The 23,542-nt window shown below is 39.9% G+C and overlaps 1 protein-coding gene across 1 annotated transcript; it reads left to right on the forward strand.

The window, feature by feature from the left end:
- Positions 1-5,290: 5,290 nt before the first annotated feature.
- Positions 5,291-22,385, forward strand: cplx2l (complexin 2, like). The gene is made up of 4 exons (XM_035167553.1): positions 5,291-5,577; positions 6,944-7,028; positions 18,114-18,292; positions 20,676-22,385. The coding sequence occupies exons 2-4, from the start codon at positions 6,998-7,000 to the stop codon at positions 20,865-20,867; spliced, it is 402 nt and encodes a 133-aa protein (XP_035023444.1). The 5' UTR covers positions 5,291-5,577; positions 6,944-6,997; the 3' UTR covers positions 20,868-22,385.
- Positions 22,386-23,542: the final 1,157 nt, after the last annotated feature.

Raw genomic sequence — 23,542 nt, forward strand, 5'->3', positions numbered from 1 at the left:
TCATCCAGTCAGTGATGGGTAGGGTTCATCTGAAGGACGGAGCCCGTAATCTACGATTCAAATTATGTCTCCAAATTATGTCTAATAATATTAGAATTACATTGGATCCAGTTAGTTTTTGTTTCACATTGCAATTCTGGGCGCAGAGTAAAGACCTTTGTATGACATACTGCATCTATACTGACATTGATTTGTTTGTAGCCGGGTGTGCGTCTGACGTCGGCGTGTTAATTTTGTTGCCACTGTAATATCAACCAGCAAAATGAACATCCTTTTTGTTCAAACATGATATCATTGGAGGCGAAGTCTAAAAGAAGTCCTGAGAGCCGCCTCGTTTTCTTCTTCTGTTGTTTAATAATGTAGCAACTTCCTACAATTGGTCCAAAAGTCCAACCTATCCAAGAAAATGTTTTCACGCTGCTAATGATCCAAACCATGGTTCATTTTACCGGACTGATACCATTTCTTTTGCTCAGACTAAATTTGTAAAGTCAGAAGATCCGGACAAACCAAGGTAGGTACGAAAAAGCCCTTAGACACAGTGGCCTAACATATAAGGCCTCCAGAACTAGGGATTGTAGGTCTCACTTGGGGTTCATTTGTCCAATTTGTGTCCAATTCCATGTAACAACATACACGAGGTTCTCCGCATGTGTACATGCAGTAATTGTACACTGATGACAGCTGTCGCAGAAAAAGAAGACATCTGCTGCAGTTACATGATCTATCTTTCTTTCCAATGTTTGATAGAAAAACAGTTTAGGGTGGGGCTCTGTTATATGCAGGACTGAAGCCAGCACATTGCTACATATTGTGTACAATGCTGCATATTGTATCACAATGAATAGGATTTGATGCAGACTAATTACATATCCCTCTACATGCTTCAGTAGTTGATACTTCATGATTCAGAGGTAGTAGAGGTGGGACAGCTGGCCGTGTGTCAGCAAAACAGGCCATCTGTTATGTACAGATGTGACTGAAAGAATACATCTCATACTAAAACCACACATTCTGTGATCTTTCTATCATCTATAGATTGGAAAATAATAAAAAGAGACAAATGTTGGCTGACATTACACTATATGTTGTGCTACTAATGGCGGGTACTGTAACTAAAAGGCACAGTGAGAGGATTTCCAAAGGTTATTTACTGAGAATCTACTCATGCAGACACATCAATCGTTTGTTTTGCTTCATGCTGCCTCGAGAAATGGCACAGCAGCACTAAGTTGCTGTCCTGCAACATAATCCACGTTTCATTTGACAGCAGCTGTGATGGAAGAAAGGAGTCCAGGGTTGATTACTGTATCAGTATTGAGCACTGGAGCAGGCGAGATGGCTTCAGCAGGTCAGATGTAAGCATGTATATGGACCTGAGGCCAAACACAGCTTTTTTTTCTTTTGTTACTAATTTTGCTACCGAACATGTAAATACAGCTAAGACTGTTGTAAGGAGTTTAAAGCTTTAAGTCTCGTATGATCACAAACTGGAGGCCATTAACGGAATTCACCAAACTATTTGATTACAAATATAATTCGATCAAACATACTCAAATCTATTGGTTCTTAATTTTTATCGTTTTCTCTAGGGTCATGGTAGCAAAGGTGTGAAAGATGCACTGCTGCTAATCATGCTAGCAACATGGCTGCAGGATGCAGGTTTTGATTCACTTCAATTTTTCAGGCTAATTAGCAAATATTAGCATGCTGAAAAGTAAAAAGAGTTTTTTGAAGATGTTACCTTCAAAACATCAGCATTGTCTCTGTGAGGATGTTAGCATATTGAAGTTACATGACGGCAACCATAAAGTGAAGCCAAAGTGTCTCAATCTCCCCCTTGTGGCTGGCTGCAGTATATGCCATAAACCCTGACTCCTCTATGTTAGTAGATGGAACATGGACCACACGAGAAAGTCAAATTACAAATTATGTTTTCTCAAAAATGCTTTCTGCCATTTTAGGTAGTTTCTATCACAACGTATGTTGAAGTGTTAATTTTCCTGGTAAGCTGGTTTTAATTAGTTATTTGATTCTATAAAAACTATCCTCTGGATGCTACTGGCTCCAAAAGCAAGATGGCAGCTTTCTTATGCAATAAATTTTGGCCTCATTGTGGGAGGAAGTGGAGACACGTGGTCCATCTTTACATACAATCTATATGTTAGCCTCGTTGCTGCTCTTAGCTCTAAGTTGTTAGCTCCAAAATGTGATGTTTTTCAACCTTAACATGAATTACATTTCCTCCGAATGGTGGCAAGGTGTTGTTAATGTCAGAGAATATGCAACAACCTAACTTCAAAACAGCTTGAGGAGAGCGTGGAAACCAGCACCAGTGCAGTGTTTTCATGTGACAGCAGTGATATGTTAATTTGCCCTTTTTGGAATGGCATCCAGTCCCTGCGGAGCTCAGCCGTACATATTTTGGGTATCAAATGCTAATGTAGTTATAAAATGGCATTCATGTTTGTGTGTGTCTCACAGGTTGCCACACCAGCACCGGCTCAGTGTATTCAGAGTGTGTTCGTTCCAGTAGCTCAGGAGTAGATCGGTAACTTTTTTCTATTTTGGCACATGCTCATGGTGACTCAGTACTTGGACGGAAGCCACATGCACACAGAGAATTAAGGAAAATACAGCCGTTTGAATTCCTGTTGTGAGAGTGACAAAAAAAGATCAACGACGAACAAAATAAACAAATTCCCAATACCCAATGAGTCACAGTACCGGGTGTCTGATTACCACCTGGCTGTTATTGTGCTATTCAAAGTGTTAAGTGTCCACAGACGCCCAGAGTGAAATGCTGTTAAAACCACAATAGTTTAGTGTAAACTCTGCATTTTGGTTTGAAAGCTTTGGTCTGCATGGGATAAATATGAGACAGCATGGATGTGAACATTTTTTTTCACTGTACTTGAAACAATAGCACAGTGAATATGGGTCAAGAACAAAAACAGCCCAGTCTGACCTTCAAACCAGGGGACTATAAATCATAGGCATAATCAAATAATAAACAAAACTATATGACAGTATGGTGGACGGTTAGAGGACAACAACAGAGTGTGTAAGTGTGTGTGTGTTTGTGGGTGTGCACCCGCAACCAAGTTTGCTGCTGTTGTTTCAAAGCCTTTCTGGGCTACAAACAAGGTGATGGATGCCTGTGCCAGAGTGTGTTGACTGGACACAGCCACACAGCCTCCTAGGTCTTGATTAATTGATGGGAGATGGGAGCAGTTTAAGCTCCCCTCGGCCCTCTGGTGGCTCTCGCTCTCGCCCTGTGCGACTCACTACGTGTGCAAAGTGCAGCAATGGTATAAAAGCAAGAACTTTGCAAGCATTTGCAGGGACAAAGGAGGCTTATTTTAGAGCAAGAGGTTGAGAGTATCATCAGAAACAAGGTTAGGTTCATGTGATTAATATATTCTTTAGTCTTTTATGTTTGCCCTCAATCTGCTCGTGTTGCTCTGTTTGTGCATATGACTACAACAAATGACCAATGCCGAGTATTGTTTTCTAGTGTTGGAGATTTTTTTTAAAAGAATCTCCGTGATCCTCTGTTCGTGTACATCGCTAACACTCATAGATTTCTACCAATGTCATCACTTCCCATATTGACCCCAGCAAATCATTTGCATCATGATAAGTTTGACAGTTTGGAATGATTGTCCAAACCCAAGTTGCAATATTAAAAAAACAAAAGCAAAAAAATACAACAGGTGATGCAACCATTTAGAGGAAAGGATGATAGAATCTGATATTGACTTCCCTGGGGAGCTGTAGCATCAGCAGAATCCTCTCCGTCCTGCCAAGTAAATATTTTTCAAGTAAAATCTTGAGACAGCTGACATTTCACCACAGATCCCTGCAGATGAAGAAGAAAGGAAAAGGTTTCAAATTATCTCAAGTGTCTGATTTCACCTGCCACAAACCTGAAGCCTCTTATTGCTATAACTATTTTAGAGCCTTGTTATTGTCACTTGGAAAAGCGGGGTTGAGATGATCTTTCAATGCCATTTCATGACTGACATATCTACCCATTTTATTGCAGTTATCTATGGATACAACACAAAGAGCTGCCTGAAATGAAAGTAGGGGAACAGAAGAAGCAGACAAAATGTTTGTTGCAAACACTGAAAGACAAAGCACAACATGTCAGCTACTCCCCAGAGAGATTTTTCAAACCAGCTGGAAAAACTGCTATAATTAATATTTTATATCCACAACGGACTAAATGACTAGATGCAAATCAAAGGTACGCGAAGTGACAAACCCACAGATCACCCGACTCAGCTCAGTTCCTCTCAGCTCTTCAGACCATATTTAGTGTCTTTCAGCTCGTGGTTTTGGTTTTTACAGCCCTCTTCACTCTCATCAACCTCTACACCGCCTGCTCAGCACCGAACACAGCATCTAGAGTGGACTACTACATATGGTTTTATCAGCTTCGGCAAAAACCAAACCAGAGCAGAAAAAAGAGAACATGACCCCAAATGAACACCGCTGTCCTTCTGCTTTTGTTGGTTAGTTTGTGTGTTTATAAGCACGTTTACACAAACACCACAAGACGGATTTCTACGGAACTTGGTGGAAGGATGCGGTATGAGTCAGTGAAGAATCCATTACATTTTGGTATGGATCCAGATCAGGCAGCAGAACCAGGTCTTTTTGTTGCAAGATTGGGCGTTTTGCACCATCTTCCTCGAGAATAATTCATGGATCTTGATGAAAAAAAGAAATCAAACACGTTTAGGCGTCTGATATTAATGAGTTTGTACAATTTGGAATACGTTAGGGTTACTTGGGCCTTGGGGGAGGTTTGCGCTCTACTGAGTGCCATTGTAATATTACTCTGCATCTGCTGACTGTGGAAACTATTTGCCAGCACGTACCCTGCAACCTTATAAGCCAGCTTGTGGCCTGATGGTGACAAAATAAATCTAATTATGATGTTTAAAATCTGCATATAACATGTCACTTTCACAGAATAAGTCTTTTTTTATGAGAAAAATCTCTTTCGGGAGACAGTTGAATATATCTTGAATCTTTTGGATCCTTTAGATTAACTTGTAAATGGTAAAAGAAGAACCGGGATGACGTAAATTCAAATTTTATGAAAATACTTATTGGATGTTTTTCTTACTCATTTTGTTTACCAGGGCACATTTTGTACTTTTAAAAGTAATTCATGTGCGCTTGAAAAAAGCGTCACAAATGTTTCATCTTTTGTGCATTTTGTCGGAAACTAAAGACAAGCCTTCTGCCAGGGTGCTGTTCCATTCATGCACTCCCTCCCTCCCCCTCTCTCCCTCTGCATGCTCTCATCTCCTCCTGCAGGAATACAGCCTCTTCCTCCGCCGCTGCAGCCTGACTCTGACACAACCGGCATGTCCGCAAACTGAGAGCCAGAGAGGAGCCACCATACCGACCCCACGTCCACGCACACAACTTGTGTTTGCCCCTCATCCCGCAGAGGCAGGAAAAATAAAGGTGGTTGTGACCCTGCGACGACGCTTTTTCCTTTTCTTCTTCTTCTTCTTCTCCGGAGGGATACAGACTTGGGAGGAGGATCATAACAAGGTAAAGGATGCTCGTACAAGAAGGGGGGGCGATGTGCGGCTTTTACTGTACGGGACGGGATGGAGGTTGTTGGTGCAAGATGCTGATGCTTCCCTAACGCAGTCTATTTGATCCAGTGTACGTGCACGGAGGATGCGGTGGGTGCAGAAATACACGCAGTGTACAATACTGTCATGTAGCGCCGAGATTCAGCATGCAGGTGCAGTGAGTTAAAGGGTTCACGTGAGGGGAAAGTGATGCTGCTGCTGCTGCTGCAGATGATGATGATGATGAGGGTGAAGAAGAGGAAGGGAACCAGGAAATGATTTAAAGACGCTCGGCTGTTGCCCGATTGCACTTTGGGCGAATGAAAAAAAGTATAATACTAATAATACTAATAATACTGATACTACTACTACTACTACTACTACTAATAATAATAATGGATTGGATGAACGATGTTTTTTTCTGCAATGGCACAGGGATGTTGGCAAAAGGCAGCAAAACTACCAGTGTTAAGTATGTCATGAAAAATGTTAAGTGCAGTAGGTCGCTATGAACTGGGTTTAGAACCATGCAAATCCCATGGAAATATTACAGAAATGATAGAAATATTAAAAATGTTTTTATAATGTATGTTTTTTTTTATACTTCCATACTCACAACTGAGCACCCCAGCAAAAGACGGTGTCGGAAATCTGATCGAAACATGTCAATTTCTGTGTAAAGTTATTATAAATTCACAGTTGAGCGGTCCTGAGTACATCACAGAGTAAATCCCAAGAGAAAAAGAACAGATAAGAGATGAGAATAAAATGCCATAATGTCTATGTATTTACACGAGAGCCATATATACACATTGTAGGAAAGCAGAGAATCTATAAAAAAAAAATTCCCCTTTCTCTTGCAAATTAACGCTCGATTGTGTGAGGTTCATGTACTGACACAAAGCACCTGATCATCTTTGACCCCTATCTGTGTTACTTTGTGAGGACAATTCATTTTTTTGTTTTACATTTTTATTCTTGGAGTTATTTCCATGACAATACATCACGAACAGTCTGGCAATGTCAGCATAAACCCCCACAAGATGGATTGTGATCGTAAATTGAGGGCGCAGGTGCCTCGTAAAACTCATGTCCACGGGCTGGAGCTGAAGGGCAAAGCCACTTTAATTCATTTTCATTCATTGGAATAAAGGTGATCACATTTTTAGAGTGTTCAAGATCATACAACTCGGGTATATGAAGGTTTTGATTTGTTTTGGGAGTCCTTTGCCTTTTTTATCAATCGTCTTCATTCTTCCCTGCCCCATCAAACTCCTGAATGTTTTAACAGTGGTGTCCACACAGTTATACAGCTTTTGTATTGTGTCCCCTGGCTGCAGGTCCATCCCTGAAAACGTGACCAGTGAAGGAAGAGAACACAGAACTGCTTCATCATGAATTTTGTAATGAAAGCTGCGATGGGAGGTGAGTAGTCTGCCCGGGCTGGAGGTTGATTTAACAGCACTGCAGTGTAAAGGATTTAAAGGGGATGTTCGGCACCAGAGGCAGCAGTGCTGTTCCAGTACTATACTGTAGCCTGGTAGTTGTGGGTGCTGACACTGGGAAGCGATAGATAATCCATCCGAGCTGCACCCACACTTCAAATATCAGCGAGGATTTCCCTCTTTCTTTCTCTGCATCCATCTTTTAAAAACCTCTCAGGGCAAAAAGTCATGACTTATTAAATAAACAAGACATCCTGTTGGCCAAGTCCTTTGACACTGCCACAATGAGGAGGAGGAGGACGGAAACCTTGCTCCTGGTTTGTTGCTCGACATTTCTACTCTCGTAGAAAGAGTGACCTGTTTCTGTGGCCTGAGTGAACAAGGTCAGGACTGCTGCATATGAAGGTCACGAGCAGCAGCAGCACAAGTAGAGCAGTAGGTCTACTCATATACTAATAATGCACCTGTCTAGTGAAAACCTCTTATATCCAAAGTCTCACCCAGAGGTGGGGCCAGAGAGGGGGGGAGGGGGGGCTTTCATTAGCCCTTGAAATGCCTCTATCCTGCCAGTAGTCTTTTTTTCCTTCTAAATAAAATAGTCACTAACTCACAATAATAACAATAAATATGACAATGTGTGAGGTTTTTTTCTCAAATTAAAGAGCTAACAATAAACAAGGAATGACTTAAATGTGCACCTTACTAAATCAGTATGGATGTTTACATTTAATTGGCCCCTCTATGTTAATTGTGGCCCCCTTATGACCCCAAATCCTAGATCCGCCACTGCTTCTCTCTAATGCTTTTTTTTCGTTTATAGGCAGAAGGATAGCTGTTATGAAGTCAGTGATTTATGGGGGTTTTTGTACGACATTATTAAACAAATTGAGTATTCTGTTTGAAGCCAACTGTTGGTGATGTTTGAGGCAAGAGATAAAGAGCCAAGAACATGAGACTTTTGTCCTTTAAAGCCTTCAGGTATTATCCTTTAGAATATTATCTCAGCGATTATTTGCCCCCTCATTAGTCCTCGTTATAGCCTTGTAATTCAGCCTCCTTGTCAGCTACAGCTTCAAGCGGAAAAGGCAGGAAAGTGGCAGCGGTTATACTGGAGCAGCTGCAAGCACATACTCCGTGGTCGGTCAGCCGGGACCTTGATGCTGAGCTGCTCTCGTTCAGGTTTCAGAGGTGGTTACAGCTGGGACGCGGAGTTTGAAGCGCAGTGCTGGCTCCTCATTGGGATGCAGAGGACGCGAGTGCTGCCTCATTCTGCATACTTGCAGTGGCTCGTGTCTGCGCCCTGAATTCTTAAATCAGCTGCATTGCATTGGGGCGCCGGCTGTACTCCGCAGAAGTCTTACAACACTCCGCCTGCGGAAATCGGGAGTACATTTAACAGTGCGGGTGTTTGCAGGAGTGTGTGGGTGTGTCTGTACTTTGCCTGCAGACATTTTATAGATGCTATAGGACTGTGTGTGTGTGTGTGTGTGTGTGTGTGTGTGTGCTGCAACTCTAGGCAAGTTAAATGATGGAGGCTGCACAGGCCTAATTTAGAGTATAGATTTTTGTATGTGAGAAAAAGTGAGAGAGTGAGAATATTGATAATATGTGTGTCTAACAATTGATACTTGTGTCTTTTGTGACTTCTGCTGTCAATGCGTTTCTACATCACATATAGGAGTCCTTTGGTTTTGGTCCAATTTCACTGACTGGGACATAGTGACCTCTTTCCACAGAAATGTCTGCAGAAATGCTGACAGTGTGTTGATCACGAAAGCTTCCTGAGGGGGACAAAAATCAGATAATGAAACAAACCAATTAGCCAGCTAATCAATCGGTTAAGCTATCACTCTGGCTGCCAGAGACTGTCAGTCAATACGTCAATGTTAGTGAAATATTCCTAAATCAATTACACTGCATTATTGGGTGGCCCTGTGGCTCAGTGATCTAAGCTGCCAGAGTCCTCGCTTTTTATTCCAGCTGGGGACAATTGTCTCATGTCGTCCTGCTTTCCACGTCCCGTCCCGTGTTTCCTGTCCGGCTTCACGGTTAACTATAAAATAAAGGCAAAAACAGAAGATTAACATATTTTCCACTGCATCCTTTAAAGAAAGATAATTACCATAATTTTGTAATTTGGTCGATCATCCCATGAATTTGGTCGATCCATCAATTTGTTATACAATTTTCCCTCTGTAGCTTCATCATGAGGTTGACTTTCATGATTTTGAGTAAAACATTTCTACAACAGTTGGACAGATTTCCATGACATTTGGTTCAGATATTCATGTTACCTGCAGGATTGATTGTAATAATCTTAATCTTTTCATCAGCGCCATCATCAGTTCAAAATTTCAATTTGTGCAGGACTAAAATACCTAAAAAACTAATGACATCACAGCTTGTATTTTTTACACTGTTTCAAGCAGTGGGGTATTACAACATGTTCCAAAAATGTCCCAACAGCTTATACATGGATATTTTCATGATTCAGAAATAAAGCAGCGTCCTAAAGCCTGTCAAATTACCGTTAAATGAGGACACATTTTCTTTTATGTGCCTTGTTTTTGTTAACCACACACCATGTGTCCTGCAAACAGGACAAACCTACTGCAGTGAGAAACGGCAGCTGTTGCAGTGATAATGTAAAATAAGGCTATATAAAAAGTGGGTTAGCGCTGCAGGTAGAGAGAAGTTACTTAATATAAATAAGTATAATTAATAAATAAATCAACAGCACAACGTTAGCATAAAAAATGCTGCTCCACAATGAGTGCAATCACACTCATTCTGGTTATTACATTTGTATTATTAGGATGGATTAAATTCTCGATCTTTCCTCAAAATATACCAGTCACTGCTAAATTGCTATATTAGAGATGACTGGAGTATAAACAGGTATAGAGCTTCACTACCGACATCATGTGTCAATACAAGCTTTAGTCAATATTACCCAGCATCCATGAGAACTCTCACAAGAGACTCTGCATGTTTGTTAAATTGTAATGCGCCACTTCTCCCATCCCAGCAGCCACCAGTCTGCTCCTCTATCAGCTGTCAGCGAGTCCCAGACTGAAACTCTGAACATGTCAAACACAAAGCAGTGTTCATTTATCAGCCTAAAACACACAGTAACCATGTCACTTTGTGACTTTAGACTCTAAAAATGATTTTATACTTGCAAAGAAATGTTTCTGTACCTTCAGCCTTAAAGGAGACATGTAATGCTCATGTTCAAATTCATAATATCCACATGAATTATTGCTTGAAATGGTCGCCAAATAAAAAAAAAACTCATCATGGTGACAAAGATGGCCGAGCTTTTGCTCCAAACCTGCTGACTCTACACTTCCTAACTCTGAAAAGTTGAAGTATAGTAAGTGTGACAGAATATGAGGCTGTTAATTGAGGCAGACTTCATTCCGAGGATTTGACGCTCAGTCAAACCCAGAAGGCCTCGGGCACCAGTCAAACATTCAGTCAGAGGTGCAGCCTCGAAGCCAGCGGTTAAATATAATAACCAGATTTTAAAAACCTTCACTTTTGTATTACTGTATGTCTCATTAAAAATGTGTGATTTGCCCAACTGTGAAACCAGTCTCCTGCAGCATTAAAGATGTCCTGACTAACAGGAACTATACTGTACACGTTCACATCAGAAAATCATTCATTTTAATTTGTTTGACAAAAGAATTGGTTGTAAGTTAGTTTTTTATATGTAAAATACTGGAATCAAAAAGGGGCCGTTCTTATTTTGGAAGACAAAAATAAATAAAGATGCAGACGTGAGTCGGATAATTTCACTATAGGTTGACACCAGAAGTGATAAAATGTATATGCAGTCTGAAAAATACAGCATCTGTGCTGATGACTCTTAAAATAGACAGTGAATGGTCCTGACTAAAGATTTGTGAAGGACTCAGTAAAAACAAACTTGTTTAATTTTTAATCCCATCAGACTCTGCACTGACAGTAGCACTCTCCAACACACAGCCTATTGTTTTTTTTTTTCCATTTTGCAAAACGTTGCAAGGATGATGTGCTTGTAGAAGGCAATTTAAAAAAAAGGCTGTCACTGCTGCCACTTGGAAAGGATTTAAGACAGGAAAGCAGTGAACCAGAGAAGACCCCTCCTTGACCTCAGTGCTGTGCATTATACAAATCAGCTAATGTTACTGTGAGATTGCTGTCCATCAAAGCATGAAGCTTCTGAACCCTCCAAGAAATTAAAGGAGAATGAATATTCTTTATTTTCTTATTTCTTATAAAAGACCAAAACCAACAAAAGAATCTTACCTACTGACCTCTATGACAGTTCAACTGCTGCATTATGGGACATGGTCCTTCATGATAATGGACATAGAGTGTTTTATTTTATTTTATTATAATAATCAATAATAATTATATTAAATTATTAAAAAATGTATTAATTGAAGAATAATCCCCCAAAAAACGATTTACTCATGTTTTAGAAACAACAGCTGAAGTGGCAAGCTGTTTTAGTAAATCGAAAAACAGTAAAACCCCAAATAAAGAAACTAAATGATTGATATACTTTAGGGAAAATGAGGTTCTACAGCATCTACTGTAGCACGTGTTTCAACATATGTGGGCTGTTTAACGTGACATAGAAACGAGGACACCTTGAGATGGTCCTCCTGCATCTCATCTCCTCCATGTTCAGATAATCCCATTTAGCGGCACTGATGTGATTGGCTGAGGCAATCAGGTCTTTCATGCTTGATAGGTCCACAGGGCCACACACAAAACCACACACACACACAAAACACACACACACGCATGCACACACACACACACAAGCACACACGCATGCACACACACACGCACACGCACGCACACACACACACACACACACACACACTTCCCCATCTTCTTGCGTGTTCAAATCCACATGCATGTTTGGCAGTACAATGAGATTTTATGAATAATTCATTCAGCCACTTCCTGACTGGAAAGTCTGTAGACCCATATCGAATCAGTCGTGTTGTTGTGAAGCTCTTCTTCACTGTCGAACACACAAACATCACTATCGCAGCTATGGTGTGTTTGGCTGCTGGATTTACAACTGTCTTATTCTATACCACTGTGTATGCTATACTGATAGAAGAGAGATACAGCAAGCTCCTCTGGGTAATCTGTGGAAACACTGTAATTTATTGCTGTGGGGTGGACAAGTGGGGGGGCTACAAGATGGCAGAGACCTGAAAATAATCCGTCAGAAGAGTCCTGGTTGATCATGTAAGTCAGACTCTGGCCACACGGCAGCAAAATCTAACCGCTTGTTAATTAAATTCTGTGCAGAACAGAACACAGATCATTCAGTCACAACACATTGAAATCCAAAGATCAAACTTTCCTCCTCCATCATCCATGAAGAATAAAAAGATGTGACATTAATCTATCTGACAAAATGAAATTGGCATGTTTTAACTTTGCCATTGAAGCTTTGAGAGATCTCATCAATAAGATGTGTTTCATCAGGCACTCGTGAACTGCCCTCTTGTGTGTCAACAGTGCAATGCAGGTCTCTGTTGAGCAAATTCAAGATGGCTGCCTCTGTGTTGCTGCTCACTCATGACTTACTTATCTCTCACTTTGACAAACCCTTGGTAAGATTGAACTTTTTTATTGTTAGTAACTCTGATGAGTGTTGGCCAGATTGAAGCAGCATTTGTGCTTTATGTTGTTTTAATATGCTGTTGCTAAGTGTTCATAAAATATGATACAGTAGGTTTTTAAATATGTGTATCTCTAAATCATTATTTTTGTACATCATAAAGACTATATGTAATTTAATTATTATTTTCAATTCTGTCAGAAGCTTTAAATGCAGATTTCTTTAACAGTCAGGCCTTATACGATAAAATGAAATAAAATTTCAAACATTATATCTAAAGATGTATCTTGCTACTATTAAGTTCCATTTTTAAGTAAACTATAAAGTGGTGTTTGCTGCATTGCTACATTTGTAAAGGAACAATACTGTACAAGATAAATAATTAGCATGTATAATATATACAAGCATAATATTGTAGTGTATTAGCTACCTTTGCAATGCTTATTTACATTTCAAAAATGTATTAGGAGCTCATTCTCATACACTTAGATGTAGGCATTATATAATGAAAAGGGTTTTATTGTGTTGAAACTGCTTTGAAACTAATAAGAGAATAAATTATAAATAAAGCTTAAGGCATAAACCTTACAAACGTAATGACAAAAGTTACAAACAAACAAACAACATATATTTCTGGAAAAGGGCAGTCATATTATATTATATTATATTATACTATATTATACTATATTATATCATATTATATAAAGCTATGTAAAGCTTCCTCACTTAGGTCCCTGCTGATAAATTGTGCAGCGCTGTTTCACCTGAGGGAAATTTAGGCTGACTCAAAGCAAAACTGCCACCAATTAGAGAAGAAAGAAGTGAAGTAGTGGAACAACAATTCCTCTCTCCTCCTTTTACTACCAATGTCTCCTTTGCCACATTTTTTCCCTGCTTTATAATAAGCTGGGTTGAGACAATAGTTTCTGTCCTGAAGGCCAAATCTGGATCTTTACACACATCTGCTTTCCCACAACACGTCGTATTTCGAGAGGGGTTCTCCTGAGGACCGAGACTGGGAAAAGAGCAGATAAGAGCTGTTTATCTGATGCTGTCTAAAGTTCAGGCACTGGCAGAGTCAGCTAAGGTTACTCTTCTCTCTCCCTTGGCCTCAAGACTTTGGATTTAACAAAGACTTTGCAAAGAACTTTAAGAAGGAAAGGGATTAGATATAAGATGTTTTATCTCAGCAGTGACGCAATGTCCAAGTATTGAGGAAAGAATCATGATATAATTCAGCTTGTGGGCAAAATTAAAAGGAGATTGCTGCCATGGGAAACATTCCTAAAAATTTACTATAGGAGGTGATCAGAAAGGTCTTAACCTCAGGTTTGTCATTTGTCATTATCACGTTGTACATTTTATTTTGCCTAAAAGCCACAAATCTTCGTAAACTGTCTTTTGCTTTGCATGATGGAGAATTTCTCCACAAAGGACCTCTTGTCTGTTCTGACTCATTGAAATGTGGATTATACAAAAACATGACAAACAGGTTAAAGGTCAACCTGTCAACTTTCCGTTACAGGCTTTTATTAGCTTATATATTCAACGTCATTTCAACAACTACAAAAACACAATGTGCTGGGCTAAAGTGTGAGGACACTTTAATCAGAAACACTCAAACGTAGCTCGACGCGGCCTGAGAGCTTAATGGAATTATTCTGGTTTAAAAGGACCCTGCTGTATCTTTCACAAATGACTCACAAAGTAGGGGCCGGGATCATAGCTCAGTATAACTTGAGGCTTTGTCTCCCAGGATCCTCTCTGTTTTACATCTGAACAAAGATGATCTCAGTATTCTAATAAGATTTTGTGAAACCAGGCCGAGTTTGTTTTGGGTCGGCACGGTGAAAGGTAAAAGAGTTACCTGAGGTTGTTGGTTTTTTTGTGGGCTGTGCAATCGTTTGACAATGAGGCTTAGCTGATTGTGTGAGTCATTGCTCCAATTACAGGATTGAATGGCAGTGTTTACACGGGCGCTATTGATAGAGATAATTTAGGTACTCGGCTCATGAGCTGCTCCCGAATCCTGCGTCTGCAGTTTTCTGACATTGCTGAAGAAACCAATATATGTTAAGTTTCATTTGTTAGGATTCATTTTGATTGACATACTCTGTACCAGCTCACTTCTCTCCTGACTAAATCATAGGTATTAGATGGCTGCTCACCAAAAGTGAAGCCTCCTCCTCTATAGGTCATCAACAGATGGGACATGGACCAAACTAAAGATTAAAAGTACACATCACATTTTTTTCACAGTAACTTTGGTTTTTGGTCATGACTGACAGCTGAGACTGACTCGCAATTGGTTGGGCGGGACCTTGCCCTTCCCCGATCACTACTGCACAGACTGGCTCCAAGTAGATGGCAGCATTGTTATCGGGGGATATCTTAGTTCAATTTCTGGACAGTTGGAGAAAGTGGTGACACGTCACCCATCTTTCATGTGTACACGACAAAAAGGGTGTATCAATGAATAGTTTACCATTTTTCTGCTGCGGGCACTGATTTTTAATTGTTCCACTTTTAATTCATGTTGCCGAGTTTGCCGATATCATCCGATGACAGTTCAATTTCGCTCCAAGCTGTTTCCTAGCAACGCGGTTAGGATGCTGTAGACCAGCCATCTCTATACAGTGTGTATATATATATATATGGAACAAGGTGGCTGGTGGATTAAAGTTGCATATACACACTTCAGAGTCACACTTCAAGTAGGAAATGAGTCGCTATCCAGAAGGCTGGTTCACTGCAAAGAAACACCAGATATTTTGCATATATTATGTGCATATGCAAACCCACACTTATGGACATGTACATACAAATGCGTAAAGACAATTGCTCTACCACACAGGAACTCAGTTGTGTTTCACCATCAGTTATTTTTATCCATAAGTGCATATAGAAGCACTTACTGTATATGCACTATAGCTTTATTTCTCCCTCCCTCCCTACCTTACAAACACACACACTCACACCTGGAAGGAGATAGTGTATCATGGTTGGATGGACAGATATTGCTCTGTCAGTTTCGCTGTGCTGTTTATCAAACACTCATACATCAATTTACTTTGAATATCTTAGTTTCTCCTTGAATTTCCTTCCTCATCTGTCTCTTTCACTTAGATCCAAGTGGTTCATTCATGTGAATAATGTCTTTTAGTTTGTCTTTGCTTGTGTGTAATGTTAATCTCATTGCGGTGTCGTGCACTGCAATTCTGCGAGACCTTCTGTAGGCGTCCATCTTTGTTCTTCTCTTGAATGCGTGGTTTATATTTACACATTTAAGGAAAGCTCTTAACACCCTCTTGTCACAGACTGTTGGCTTAGCTTAGCATAAAGACTGAAAAAATGACCTCCACACGACCACAGCATGTCATTTACACTTCACCTTTTGTACTGATTGTAGTATGGACCAATTTGAGGAGTTAACATAGCTATTATAGCCGGCTCCAGCCTATTATTTATAGAAAGTGGTATAAAAAACGTATTTTCCCAAATCTCTAGCTATTTCTGAAAAGATTTGGTTGTAAGGGTAATCAAAACCTCATGTTTTTTCTCAGCCTTTCCTCCGGATCTTTTATAGGCCTAATTATATTTATTTATCTGATCCAAAAAATGCACCATATCAAAATTAAGAACTTGAAATTATATAAATTAGAAACGTCATTTTCTCTTTCGACAGACGGCAGTTTCTCTATGTTCTTATGTCCCTGTCACACATTCTTGTTCTCCTTCATTGCTCCTACGCTCATCCCTTCCCACTTCATCCTTTCTTCTCCTCCATCTCTCCTTTTATCTCTCTGCGCATTTTGCTGCACTTTACTTTTATTATGCTGATGAGTCAATACCGGGGGGCAGCTGCAGACTGAAGGAGTACTCTGTCTTTCCTCTTTGGTTGCTTGCTTTCTCTCCTCACATGCCCCTCGGCTGCATCCCACCCCCTCCCTCCCTCCCTACGTCCTAGTCTTCCTCCTATCTTCACCCTCCCTTCTATTTTTTTTCTCTTATTTGATCACTCTTTCATTTACACCTCATTTCTTCCACACCTTCTTTTCCCCCTTCCACACGCTCTGTCGTTTTCCTCTCACAGCTCCCTGCTCTTTTACCCTCCTCTCCATCTTTTTATCTGGTCACACTCCATCCGTCCCTCTCTCTCTCTCTCTCTCTCTCCGGTCCCACGGAAACTGCTGGGTAATCCTACTAACTGGAACAGCTCAGCTAATTGGACTCAATAGTTTCTGACAGATTCTCTCCCTCTCCTCATGCTCCCCTTGTTTTCCTAAATATGTCTTTTTTGCTGCAGAATACTGACTCCTCATCTTCCTTCTCGTCGTTTTCCTCCTCACTTCTTATATGCTCCAGTCTTTGCCCAAATCCCTCAGACCACAGGCTTTTCTCCTTTGTGTGTTTCCTCTTCTTTTCTATTGATGCTTGGTGACAGTTCTCTCTCTTCTCCCTCGGCGCTGGTTAGCAACACTCAGCATTTGTCCGTTTTGGCATCATGACGCATTATTTTATGGGACGTATAACACCTATATGTACAGCAAGAGGGTTTATAAAAGACATATTCAGGGGCTTATGTTTATTAGTATTACAGAAAACATAATGCTAGATCTATTGTTGGATCCCAACCATCAGGTCTGTAGCTACGATTGAAGGCACCAAGGTCATATCTTCACAATTGCTTTTGGAACTTGTCAGGATTTGTATTGACCCAAAGGAGTTTGCATTCTATAAACACAAACGACAACTTGAGATTTTTTTTTGATTGGTTGATTAAAAGGTTGATTATAGATCTTTGTTGTATATGTCATAAAACATAGTCAAAGAATATCTGAAAAAAATCTGCATCCTCACCAAATGTAATGTTTTCTTTCCAGGCCAAGGTCTCATTGGTAGTTTGTGTGTAATCGGACTAACAAATAAACCAACAAATAAACCAACAAACAGACATGGGTGAAAATATAACCTCCTTGTCAGGTTAATGTATAAAAGTAAAATATAAAGAACAGTTTACAGAAATGTTGTTACTTGTGACAAATGTCCCATGTTTCCCTACATAGGATGATTTGAAGTCGTGACATCAGCCTTCCTAAAGCCCTGTCACTGCACACTGTTACTATTCAAGTATGAGTAACTGTATCCTCAGGCAACTATTTTCACACTACTGACAACTGTTTAGTCACATATTTGTATTAAACTCGAGGGTATAATCCCCCCCACAGAAACACAAAGCATGTAAAGGATTATATATAATATAATATGCTACTGTTTAGGCTTCGATTTGAGGAGAAAAATAGTTTACATGAATAAAAATATGGAAAACATATAAACGGTAATTCTCAATAAGTTGACATTAATTAAAACAATAGTAACAGCTGTCATTGTGACTCCTGTCTCTCATTGTCTCGCACCTTTTCTCAGGAGGACCTCCCGATGTGGGCAAGATGCTGGGAGGAGAGAAGGAAGAGGAGGACCCCGACGCAGCGCAGAAAGAGGAGGAGCGACAGGAGGCACTGAGGCAGCAAGAGGAGGAGAGGAAGGACAAATACGGCAAGATGGAGGCAGAGAGGGAAAGGATGAGGCAAGGCATCAGGGATAAGGTATAACGACAGATGACAGGCTGTTTGATTCTTCAATGACTAAAATACCAAACCATCATCAGAGTAACCAATGGAGAGAAAGGCCAAACAGGGAAAACATTTAAGATGAATTTTCTTATAATCAGTGCTTATATATGAAAATCTAAATGGGGGGTGAAAAGCAAATACTAAAATCCTTCACCACAAACATTTCTTATACGTCGTCAGATCTGTTTGATGACTTTGGGGGCCGTTCTGTCTTGTGATGTTAGCGCAGCTTCTAAACACTTCACATTCTGGCTGCACGACAGCAAAACTCTCTGTATGACAGACCCGTGTTTGAAATCACTCTATTTTTATTTGCTTTTGTGTTATTTTTATCTTCTTCTGAGATTATAAAATGATCAGTGGAGGATCAGGAAGCAGTGGCACAGAGCTGAGAGCAGAAGTAGGAACAGTAGATGAACAAAATCATGATTAATAAAGATCAGTTTAAAATTTTAGACAGAAATGGGTGGAAATCCGAGAGCCACCTTGATCTTTTTTCTTTTCAGTGCTTTAGGTACAACTGTGTGCAACGGTCTATATGAGGTTTATGTATTATGAAGAGGAATATACATTATACATTGTGTGTTTGGTGTCACATTCAGACAGTGTTTGGTTTATTCCTCCCTTCAAAAATGTCAGGCTGTGGGGTGGCTGAGAAGGTAATACTGGCAGTGTACCCACTAAGGTGTAGAGGCGATGTGAAAGACGGGCAGTCTGTGGGTCGGGCAGGTCCAAGGGGACTGCTGCGAATCGACGGTACCAAAAGCAGCACTCCTACCCTCGCTTCGTCGATTCTCCTTAAGCTCTCCCAGAAGAGAACAAAGAAGAGCGGGGAAAAACTCCCAAAGTGCTCGTTACTGAAAGGTTCCCGTCAGCGTCTTCCACGGCTTTATCCCTTTGTGCCAGATACTGCGAGACATGCCAATATCAAAGCTGAAGCTTGCAACTCTTTACTCGGTCAAATCACAGAACGACAGAAGACAGAGCAAACTGAGTCACATTTATAAATGTGTTATATTCTGTTAATTTGGGGAAATTTAATGATTCTGAAATACTTAAAAAAATATATTTTGTGTTAAAGGGGAACAATAATTTCCCTTTTTCTCAATGCAAAAAAAATCCAAACAGCTGGAGTGTCTTTGCACCACCAATATATATCCTAACACAAATACCTGACATGCACTGTCATAGTGTGGACAATGAAAAGCAGCAGCTACAAGACATCTGCTCTGTTATTGCTTCGCTGACAGACACAGACAGGAACTAGAGAAAGATAAGGGTTAGCAGCTGCTCAAACTGTGAGAACTGGAAAATGGTCCAATGGATGAGTTCAATAGGAAGGATGATGGATGAGTAGGAGTGTATGTGCATTATGACACATTCATGTTTTATCAGATTTCTCATAATTATGAGATTCCTATCCAAAAATAGTGCCCACGGGCCCATCTGAGTCTGGATTGGACTAGCAAGCTCTGGTTGAAATGATAAAAATCATACAAAGAAGAATCATACAAAATCATTTGGGTATTCAGATAAATGTATTCATCTTTTTAAAGTGATTTCTGAGCCCCTGGGTGTCATGATGATCCCCAAAGTTGCAATACCCAGAGTGACCACAACAGCAAAATCAAGTTCCAGTAAAGCACTATTCCTGGGGCCAGCACCAATATAGAACAATTAAAAGTTAATTATACTATCACTAGAACAAGGATCTACAGGCAGCAGGTAGCGATCATAGTCTAAAGATGGGCAATGCATCTCCACTTCCACCCACTATATAGAAATCAAGCCAAAATATTCTGGGCACCTATGCTGCCATTTCGTGCCAGAGTCGGCATAGTAGCTTGATTGGAGGATGGAGCCTTGCTATTGATGTCCTGCCAATACATGTGTTAAACCAATCGCAAGTCAGTCTCAGCTGTCAATCATGACATTTCACCCCATTTTTATAATATCAGATAAGTATTTAAAACCAGACCAATGAATACATGAACATACGTCAGTGTGATAAGAACTACCTAAAACTAACACAGAGGAGGCAGTGTTTATGACCTATACTGCAGTCAGCCAGCAGGGGGTGATCAATATGCTCTGGCATTACTTTTGGGGAGCTGTCATGTCGTCCATCTTTATATTAGGATCAGTGTTGTCCACTTGACAAGTGGCCTGCAAACTAATTAGACAAAATATGGTAACATTTTTAGGATAACAGTTTTTCAAATATGTTGTGGTTACCATCAAACTATGGTGGTTTTCCTTACCTGTATTTTTTGCATCATTCACTCTAACTTTAATATATAATACAATAATATATTCCTCCAACTACATGAGTCTGATATTTCTGTTTGTCCACCAGTACGGCTTGAAAAAGCGCGAGGAGGCCGAGGCCGAGGCGGCAGCCGCCCAGGAGGAGTCGGTAGCCGGCAGCTTGACCCGACCCAAGAAGGCCGTGCCGGCCGGCTGCGGCGACGAGGAAGAGGAGGAAAGCATCATGGACACAGTGATGAAATACCTGCCAGGCCCACTACAAGACATGCTGAAGAAGTAGGTTAGCTAGCTAGCTAATGCTAACATTATCTTGCTTAGTTCACAGGCAACATTCACAAGGTTGGCTTTAATCAGGGCTTTCTTCCATTCACATGTAAGTGCTAAAAAAAAGAAAGAAAGAAGTTGAAATACATTGCGGTCTTTTTGGTGTTTGGATAAATCGAAGTTTCATGGTTGGGGAAATAAATCAGATGTGAAGCAGCTGTGTGAATTGCAGTCGTTAGACTAAGCTAGGCTAACCCAACGTCCAGGTGAACATTAGCTTGACTGATGTTAACGTTAGCTAAGTTACGCTTATGAAGCTAACAGCGAGCAGAGGGGCTGAAGACACAGTGTTTGATGGTTTAGCCTTTTAGTCTGAGGAATTTTAAAAGTCCCTTTTTCTCTCCTCTGCCGAAGCTGCAGAGCTCTGACATATAATCACCTTGATCACTCAATTTGTACATAGATGAATGAATACATGAGACGCCTCAAGGTGGGCAAACAATCATAGAATACTATATGAAATTATTATACTAACCGTGTGTCTGTCTCTAAAGTAACAAAACATGTGATAACTTGATAAGCCATATTTGAAAAAGGAAATTTAAAGACTATTGTTGTGTGCTCCTAAAACTACTGTTTTGTGTTCGCCCATGTCTGAAATTTATGTGAAACCTTTTGCACACAGTGTCACCCATTCTCTGTAAGACCTAGTGTCCATGTCCCTGGCACTCCTACAGCGCCTGACGTCAAAGTGTATCCATGTAGCGTAGTGTTTAAAAATGTTTCTATTCCCCTGTTCGGTGCGTTTTCCTTCTTACGTCTTGCATGCCATTTGTCTGGAGAAGTTTGTCATGTGAAAATGTAAAAACCCACGCCCCTTGCTCCCTTTTATCCTCTTCTTTGTCATGCAAAAAAAATTTAAGGCAATAACTCCTGAGTTTAAGTGTGTTTTCACTACATGTCAGTGTAACCGTTAATAATATCAGTAATTTAAAAAGAATTACATGTATGCATTCAGGAAATTTGATTCACAGATTTGCAGGGTTTTATTTTATGTTGTTTTGTCTCGGTTTTGATTTAGAATGACCGTGTAGCCGTTCATACAACAGCCAAAACCTTAACCTTTCAGCCATAGACACAGAGCTTACAGTATATACTCTTACTATCAGGATCTACTACTCGGGAGAGAATGCTGAGAGAAAGTGTATGAATAGATAAAAGCATGTGATCATCTGGATTTTGGATCATGTGAATATATCTGGTAGAGATTGCATTTCTCTTAATACACACACACACAAACACAGAGTAAAGTGAATACTACAGTTTGGCTACTGATTTAATTACGCAACAGAGCCAGGATTGTTTTAAAAGATGACATTAAAAATGCTTGATTCAGTTTTAGTTATTGTTGGTTTGGAGGTGACAGTGAGCCATTGATTAGGATGTGGAATGCCATGAGCAATAAAGGGTGATCATGTATATTTCTGCCTGAGATTCAATAAAAACTTAAAACCTTGTTCACACACATTAAAAATGTGTTTTCCTCTTTTCTCAGTGTTGTGGGTTTGGGCTTCAAACCACCGTGAACAGGGGGGGGATTCCTGTGTTCATTTATGAGAAAATTCAGGCCTGTGTGAAAAAGGAACTTGCATTTAGTGCTTTAGATCTACTAGGTTTTCTTTTTTTCCACAAAATACTTTCGACATGCCACAGTAGGAAAAGCACAGTTATTAAATGTGAGTGTTTAGATGATCCTGTTTCAGAGTCATGGTATGTGGCATTATACAATAGAACAGAGCAAACACACATGTTGACACCTTCCACTTATTGCTTTCCCTAGTAATTAATAGCAGTTACTTAGTAAATAGTGAATATTATGAAGAATGAAATACAGCTGTTAAAAAGCCCAATCAAAAAGCACATGGTGTCTGAATAAAGAAGCAACCACTCTGGAACAAAACAAAGGTTGAAACTAAAATTATCCCAAGTTGTAGACAGCAGTAATTTGAGTAACTAACCAAGAATGGACAAAATAGTGGAAACAACTCCCCAATTTATAACTAATTAAAGTTGAATTAAATCAAGACAATACGATGAAACCACTTTTAAATTCACTAGATGCAGATGAATTATTCTCAGCAAAATCAACTAAAATGTTGAAAATCATCCTACCTCGCAATGTTAATGTGAAACAAAAGCAAAAATTCCTGCATCAGGCCCCTGATCCGATTCCACACCGAAATGGGTTTAATGGGTTCTCTCTTGACCCATACCATATCCTTCCACCAAGTTCCGTGCTAACAAACAAATGCAGAAGAAAACATGTATAACAGTTAATAAGTTACAATAATTAATATTTCATTGCTTCATATTTTGGCTTTCATTAACATCATACCTACAGTTATGACCTTGTCCATAGACTACATCTATACAGTCTATGATCTAGTTCTGTAGATAAAATGTTGCTGGACAAATCCAGTCTTAACATTACTAATCGATGACCTCTGAGTTTGACCTGGACATAAATAATTTTAAAAAACATATATCTCGTTCATTGAAAGAGAAAAACTCTTCACTGGGAACAAGATTCATATTATTCTGTCTCTCAGGTGAAATCTGAACAATGACAAGGAAACGGGACAACCATCATTACAGGTTAATAAAATATATAATATATAATGCAGTACAATT

Source organism: Hippoglossus stenolepis, chromosome 2, assembly GCF_022539355.2.
Source record: "Hippoglossus stenolepis isolate QCI-W04-F060 chromosome 2, HSTE1.2, whole genome shotgun sequence".
Taxonomy (NCBI): domain Eukaryota; kingdom Metazoa; phylum Chordata; class Actinopteri; order Pleuronectiformes; family Pleuronectidae; genus Hippoglossus; species Hippoglossus stenolepis.